Below are 8,214 nucleotides of genomic sequence, written 5' to 3'. Positions count from 1 at the left end.
TCACATCTCCCACTCCCACCCCATTAATCTCTTTACTGTCCTTCTTACATCTTTGTTTCTGAGGGTATAGATTAGAGGGTTGAGGCTAGGGGTGACAACAGTATAAAAGAGGGCAATGAATTTGCCTTGATCTTGAGAATTTCCCGATGGTGGCTGGAGATATATGTACATGACAGGAATGAAAAAGAGGGCTACAACTATAAGATGGGCTCCACATGTCCCAAAGACTTTCTGAAGTCCTGCTGTTGACTGCATCCTCAGCACAGCCCGGGCAATGGAACCATATGAGCTGAGAATGAGAATAAGTGGCATGATCACAAAAATGGAGCTCATAACCATGAGGGTCAGCTCATTAGCATGGGTATCAATGCATGATAATCGCAGGAGCACTGGAACTTCACAGAAGAAATGATCCACTTGGCTATGTCCACACAGTGGTACCCAGAAGGTAAAGGAGGAATGAAGGGCTGAGGTGGTAAACCCACTTACCCATGAAGCCACAGCCAACAGGTGGCAGAAACGAGGGTGCATGAGGACAGTGTAATGCAAGGGTCTACACACAGCTACATAACGGTCATAGGACATCACCACCAGCAGCATACATTTAGTGGTTCCAAACGCAAGGACAAAGTAAAGTTGAATCATGCAACCAGCATAAGAGATGGCTTTCTCTGGTCCCCAGAGGTTGACCAGCAACTGAGGGATGGAGCTGGTGGTGTAGCAGAGATCCAGAAGAGAGAGGTTTGAGAGAAAGAAGTACATGGGAGTATGGAGATGGGAGTCCAGGTATGACAAGATAATGATGAACAGGTTGCCTATCAATGTCATCAAGTAGAACACCAAGATAACCACAAAGAGAACTACTTCCAAATGAGGCCAATTAGAAAATCCTAGTAGAACAAAGTAGCCTTCAGAACTTGCATTTTTTGCCTTCATCTTTCATTTTTTCCTGTACGTGAAGAAAGAATCACATAAGCTCAAAGGCTGCCCACTTATTGTCCAACTCCTGCAAACAGATTGGGAAAAAAAATCTATGTCATTTCAAATACTGCCGTTATGACAGTAGAATTTTTATAGCTTTTTTTTTATGTTTCATTCAGACATTTGTCCTGCTGTGGATACAATCAATAACGTCTCAAGTGAATAAGTTCTTTCTGTGCACCCTGAAGTTAGCATTTGGATAAATGAAGACTAAAGATATTTCATAGCCAGAAGACAATTTTCATAAAAAATAATCTTTTCTCTTACAAGAAAATTTTAATTTTAGTCCCCTTTTCTGCACTTGCAGGCTATTTCCTACTTTGTGGTTACAAAGAAAGAAATATCTACAGTTAATAAACTTACATATAGATGGGAGTATACCATAAGATGAAAAACAATTCAGTAGTAACTTTAAAATATTAACAGTGGATAAAAAATAAACTTCCATTGAATATGATTATAGAAAGAACAAAATATTCTTTCTTTATGTATGCTACCAGCTTATTTCCAGACAAAAAGAACATACAAATGGAAATATAAACAAAGACACATGCGGGTGCACACAGACACCAATTTAAGAGTATTCTCAATGGTCCTGATTAATTGAGAAGTGAAATAGATTGAGGAATTCAATGATGTAATGCTTCCAAACCTAAATAATTTTGAAAGACAGAAAAAATTACAGACTTGAGGAAAACTGCAGAGAGGGAGCAACAAAGAAAGGAAGGGTGTTTAGAGGAGGAAAGAGGAGAGGAACTCTAATTTTGGTACTTGGAATTGAAAAGGTGTATATCACAGGGCTGTGAGACCCAGACAAAGAGGCTTAAAGATAGTTTCCACAAAATTTCATCTACTTTAGAACAATAGCTAAGACCTTATTTAAATTGAGTCATAATCTATAATTACTTCATATGTCTTAGGTTATCTGTAATTTGGAACAGAATTTCTGAATAGAAAATACACTAATTTTTAATACACAAAGATGTGTGAATATTGCATAGAATCCAAAGACAAGTTCATCTGGTGGTTGTTCTTTTGTAAAAAATAAAATTAAGAAATTCAAGTGTATACTAATAGTTTGGTTTTTCACTCACTCATTTTCTACTGTGCATTATCAATCTTTCATAGCGAAGATGAACACAAGAGTTATTGCTATAAGACATAGTAACTCAACATTTAAATATTCCTAAATAACCTTGCCACTTCTGCTCCTCTCACACTCTCTGAGAGAATAAAATTCAAACTCAACCAAAATAGATCCACCTACAGTCTTTTGAGGGACCTTTTCTGGCTCAAATACTATAATCTTGACTCCTAGAAAGATATAAGACATGTTTAATTGATTGGGTTACAGCTGGAGAGCTAGGAACATTGAATGCGGCTTAGAATGATTCAGACAGGCACAAAGATATCTATATGCTATTTAATATGATTGGTAATGTAAATGATCATTAACCTTTTGAGGGATGATGGAAAATTTCCAAGGGATTTTTTTTTTAATTTCCCTAGAATAAGAGGTAATGCACTACAAGATATTTGAACTCAAATGCTGTGGGTACATTTTCTGATGCAGACATAATTTTCTTCCCTTATAAACCTGCCTGAATTCCTTACTACATTAATTAAAAGAAAGTGGCAGTTTTGTGATATTTCTTTAACTGTTGTATGACCTGACTTTCAGCATTCTAAAAGTAAAAAGGGATAAGAGAAAAAGAGATCAAAAATATACAGAATTCATGAAGAGAAAAGTTTGGAGCTTTATGGTTTGATTTTCTTCTCAGTGGAAAAGAGGGAAATGAAGACTCTACCAAAGGCAGATTTTATAACTGTGGAATAAAATATCCTCGCTCTTCCTTTAAGTCAAGCATTATCAGGGAAATGGATGGCTTAGCACTCTCTTCTTACCCCCATTGTTACTAATAGATATTTTTTAAATTCTTATCATATTGATTCTTTTATACTTAACCTGGTCTTAAGCAGTGCTCCATCAACTTCTTTCAGTACTGACCTTCCTGTGTTTATCCACGTTCTCTTTTGTTCTCTTCCTGGTCTATGCCTTCATCATGTATAAACTGATGTGGGGCTCTCTGGTTGTCATGTGACCTGAGAACATTGACTTAATTGCCCTCTTAATGGACCATCTTTGGAGCAAACTATCTTTGCTAAGTAGGAAATCTAACTATGGAAAGCAGAATCTGAAAGTATCTGTGATTATCATTGTCACAGGTGGGAGAGCCTGGGTTTGTCCAAAAGATTTGCTTTTAGTGGAACCTGGGAACTCTTTAGGGCATTTAAGCTATCAGGGGATGGTCCCCTTATCCCAGAACAAATAGGTCCTTAATGGAAACAAAACAAATAATGAGACTTCCCTTCCTTGACTGAGGCCATTGAGAGGATAAATCCCAAAGTTGCAATGAATGCTCTTCAAGGAGCTGTCCTGGTTACAACGGTGTAACATTCACAAGATAAAACACTTTGCAGAAATGCCTGCAGCTTAATGTTGTAGTACTGAAACGACAATGGATTTATCACCAACCAACATGGAAAAAAGTTGCATTGAGTTGTACTGACAATGAGAATAATGGGTTATACTGAGTCACCTGATTTTTTTCCTAGCTCCCCATGGTGCTAAGGCCTAAATTCCCCAGACAACTGATTAGAAGTGGGGGAGTTTTGGGAGCCAGGAAACAGAAAAACTGGAACACATTAAAATTAAACTTGTTCTTTTTAACATAGTGCTCTTTGAGAGCCTACCTACATTGTGTATGCCTTCCTGATTATTTTGTTGATTCAATTCCATGTTTATGCCTTCAAAAGTTTAGAAATTAATCCAAATATCACTCAAACTTTTTATACTGAACATTTAGATAATTTCTTCCAATTTTGTTTATTATTTCAAAAATCTTCCATTAACAACTTCCCTTGACTTCTCATTAACATCTCCTTGTCAAGTGGAATTTTTGTTTCCTAATTCCTAATCACATTGCTAATGCTGCAGCCTGTCTTTTGTATTGCATGTCTGCTCATCTGAGTCTAGCAGGAGCCACAGACATTAATTAAAAAGTCTTAAGCTTGCATGTCCCTTATTTCCACTCCAAACTTCAGCAGTGCTTTGGTTCTTAAATGAGCCAAATTCATCTCACTTGCCTTTCACATCTTAACTTTTTGTCTGGGTCCATTTGGTTTTACATACTGGCTTCTGATTTTACACTGGTTATGACATGCCCTCCCTAATAATAATAGCAAACATTTTTAACGCACTTAATATGAGTTGGACACTATTTTAAACACTTTACATATATTGACGCTTTTTATCCCCACCACAACCCTATAAGGTAGGCTAGTCTTATTATCCAGGCCTCTATAGATGAAGCACAGAGAACCCAAGTGGATCACTCTTCCATTGCCAGAATGTTAGTTAGTGGTGGAGGCAGGATTTGAACCCAGGTATTCTGGCTCCAGAGTAGGAACTTTTTGTCACTCTGATGTGCTGTTGAAGCTCAACCACACACATTTTACAAAAATATGTGAGAGAGAAACAACTGCCATAGAAAACCATGTTCCATTAATGTGAACCATTAAAGTCTCCTCCGATAATCAAGAGAAAAGGCTGTAATATTCTGTTTCTATAAGGATAGAAAAGTCTAAAACATTCTCTTAGGTATATTACATTAAGATCACCCAAGATTAACCTTAAAACGTTTTTCTTCTTTCGGTTGGTTTCTAGGATTGGTTGGGGAAAAAATATTCTAAAATATTATAGTAAAAATTAAACCAGAATTATAAATGTTTTATATAGTTTTATATACATATATAACAATATATGTAATATTTAAGCACTATAAAATAATATATATAAACATTATATAATGTGTATATATATAATGATGCATAAACATTACATATAATGTATATCTATAAATATAAACATATAACATATAATATAAACATTTTATATATATATAAAATAAACATTATATAATGATTTCACTGGATCACCTGTGAAACAGTCACTTGCTCCATCCTTCTCCATCTCAGATACGTTTTATGAATAATCGCCCACTGTGAAATATTTTGGCTTTTCCTTTAGATCTTTAACTGTGTATTTCCAATAATAAACTTAAATTGCTCATTCTTCTTTTTTAGATAATATCTACAAATTCTACCTTAAAAAACATCATTTTTTTTCTTTATGCACCCTGTAATTAACAAGCACACTTACTGTCTCCTCATATGATTCCACCATACTGCACTTGACTAGTTAAGGTTAGTGCAACAATCTATGTCACAAATAAGGAGGTCCTTGACTAGGATAAGAGTGGTAAAACATAAAAGAAGAAAAAAGTGTACAATATCGATGTAGGAAATTGACTTGGAAATTTATTGAATTTAGTTCCTCTGGAAATAGACGAGCTAAAGTTAACGGCGATGTTTTAGGTCTTGAGGACTGGGCAAGTGGTGTTGATTTTGTCAAGGAGATTAATATTGAGAAAAACTTTTGGAACAGAAGTTTTAAAGGACTCTAGAAAAGCTAGAGTTGAATTCCAAGAAAGATGTAAATAAATGTTTTATGAACTATCTATGAAAACAAATGGACTCCAAATGCAAAAAGACAAAATAAATATTATGAAGAGTACTTGACTAAAAGGGTAAAATTCTTTGTTAATTTTGTAATATTTATTTTTTTGGAGATATTAAAGAAATCTAAAAACAGCATGATATTATGATATTGTAGCATAAAAAGTTTAAGTGTACAATAGATTAATGTATTATATGATAAATATTTTAACAAGAATTAATACTGGGAAGTTGGAGGTTGGACAACAGTGGTTTCTGCAGACACTTCTAACTCTTAGAGTTTGTAATCCTCTTCCCCCAGAAGACCTCTCTAGAGAAAAATAATAGTGCTTATGAAAAACACTTATAAGTCTCAGATTTAAAGTTCTTTAGGTATGCATAATTTATTGTCTGTATTGGGATAGTGAGGAGGAGGAGTGAAGGGCCAGGTGGGCAGTGGGGAGAGGGATGTTGAAATGCTTTGCAGGGAAACTTCTTTAAAATTTGCTTCTGAAATTTCTTGCTATTATCTCAATGTTTTCCCATTAAGCAAACAGTAGAGCTAACCACATCATGGAGAGCTCAGCTCCTTCTACTCTCAGGGGATCTATTATTTCAGATTGCAAATTCTTAAGTGTGGCAAATCATCTAGGCATTTTTCTCTACATTCCATGGGAAACTATCGTGAAAGAGATAGTACAAATTAATGACTTAATCTAGGTGAGTTTAATAAGTGAGTCATAGGAGAAAGGGTGTTTCTGAAAGGTCACATTAATGGGGATATTAATAATTAATCTTGACTTCTTATCTATGTATATCAACATCTTTGTTATTATATAGTTGTTATGTAACATCATTCTCTGAGGTGAAAATATGAAAGCTATCTCTAAGAACAGGAACAAGACAAGGATGACCACTCTCACCACTCTTTTTCAACATGGTATTGGAAGTCCTAGCCAGGGCAATTAGGCAAGAAAAAGAAATAAAAGGTTAACAAATTGGAAAGGAAGAAATAAACAGTCCCTGTTTGCAGATTACATGATTTTATATATAGAAAACCATAAAGAATTTACCAAAAAAACTATCATAAATAATAAATAGGGGCCGGCGCGTGGCTTAGCAGTTAAGTGTGGGTGCGCTCCACTACTGGCGGCCCGCATTCGGATCCCAGGCGCAGACCACCGCACCACTTGTCGGGCCATGCTAAGGTGGCATCCCACATACAGCAACTAGAAGGATGTGCAACTATGACATACAGCTATCTACTGGGGCTTTGGGGAGAAAAAGTGATAAAAAAAAAGGAGGAGGATTGGCAACAGATGTTAGCTCAGGGCCGGTCTTCCTCAGCAAAAAAGAGGAGGATTGGCGTGGATGTTAGTTTAGGGCTGATCTTCCTCACAAAAAAAAAAAGAAAGCAATAATAAACAAATGCAGTAAAGTTGCAGGGTACAAAATCAACATAAAAATATCAGTTGAATTTTTATACACTAACAACAAACTAGCAGAAAGAAAATTCAAGAATGCAATCCCATTTTCAATCACAGCAAAGAGAATAAAATACCTAGGAATAAATTTAACTAAGGAGGTGAAAGACCTGTACACTGAAAACTATAAGACATTTTTCAAAGAAATCAAAGACACAAAGAAATGGAAAGATATTCCATGCTCATGGATTGGAAGAATTAATATAGTTAAATGTCCATATTTCTTAAGCAATCTACAGATTCCATGCAATCCCTATCAATTCCAACAATATTTTTCACAGAAATAGAAGAAAGAATTCTAAAACTTATATGGAACAACAAAAGGCCCGAAATAGTCAAAGCAATCCTGAGGAAAAAAAAGAAAATAGCTGGAGACGTCACACTCCCTGATTTCAAAATATACTACAAAGATATCGTAGTCAAAATGGCATGGTACTGGCAGAAAAATGGACACTCAGATCAGTGGAATAGGACTGAAAGCCCAGAAATAAACCCACATGTTTATGGAAAGCTAATGTTCAACAAAGCAGCCAAGAACGTACAATGGGGAAAGGAAAGTATCTTCAATAAATGGTGTTGGGAAAACTGGACAGCCACATGCAAAAGAATGAAAATAGACCATTATAGAACAAAGCTGGAGGTATCACACTCCCTGATTTCAAAATATACTACAAAGCTATAGTAACCAAACAGCATGGTACTGGCACAAAAACAGACCCACAGATCAATGGAATAGAATCGAAAGCCCAGAAATAAACCCACACATCTATGGACAGCTAATCTTTGACAAAGGAGCCAAGAACTTACAATGGGGAAAAGAAAGTCTCTTCAACAAATGGTGTTGGGAAAACTGGATAGCCATATGCAAAAAAATGAAAGTAGACCCTTACCTTACACCATACACAAAAATTAACTCCAAATGGATTAAAGACTTGAATGTAAGACCTGAAACTGTGAAACTTCTAGAAGAAAACATAGGCAGTACGCTCTTCCACATCAGTCTTAGCAACATCTTTTCAAACACCACATCTGACCGGGCAAGAGAAACAATAGAAAAAATAAACAAATGGGACTACATCAAACTAAAAAGCTTCTGCACAGCAAAGGAAACCATCAACAAAACGAAAAGACAACCTAACAATTGGGAGAAGATATTTGCAAACCATACATCTGATAAGGGCTTAATCTCCAA

At 35.7% G+C, this 8,214-nt stretch overlaps 1 protein-coding gene across 1 annotated transcript; it reads right to left on the bottom strand.

The window, feature by feature from the left end:
• Positions 1 to 1,029, bottom strand: LOC101387857 (olfactory receptor 2J3-like). Its single transcript, XM_004441799.3, has one exon. It carries the CDS (start codon positions 934 to 936, stop codon positions 1 to 3), a length of 936 nt encoding a protein of 311 aa, XP_004441856.2. The 5' UTR covers positions 937 to 1,029.
• Between the last annotated feature and the right edge of the window lie 7,185 nt (positions 1,030 to 8,214).

The sequence above is a fragment of the Ceratotherium simum genome, chromosome 13, assembly GCF_057802395.1.
Source record: "Ceratotherium simum simum isolate JZ-2026a chromosome 13, ASM5780239v1, whole genome shotgun sequence".
Taxonomy (NCBI): Eukaryota; Metazoa; Chordata; class Mammalia; order Perissodactyla; family Rhinocerotidae; genus Ceratotherium; species Ceratotherium simum.
Note: the sequence above shows the minus strand (reverse complement) of the source record. Positions and strands in the feature narration are given on the sequence as shown.

What these genes read in the sequence shown, in the direction of transcription:
- LOC101387857 (XM_004441799.3), bottom strand. Translation starts at nt 936, where the DNA reads ATGAAGGCAAAAAATGCAAGTTCTGAAGGCTACTTTGTTCTACTAGGA.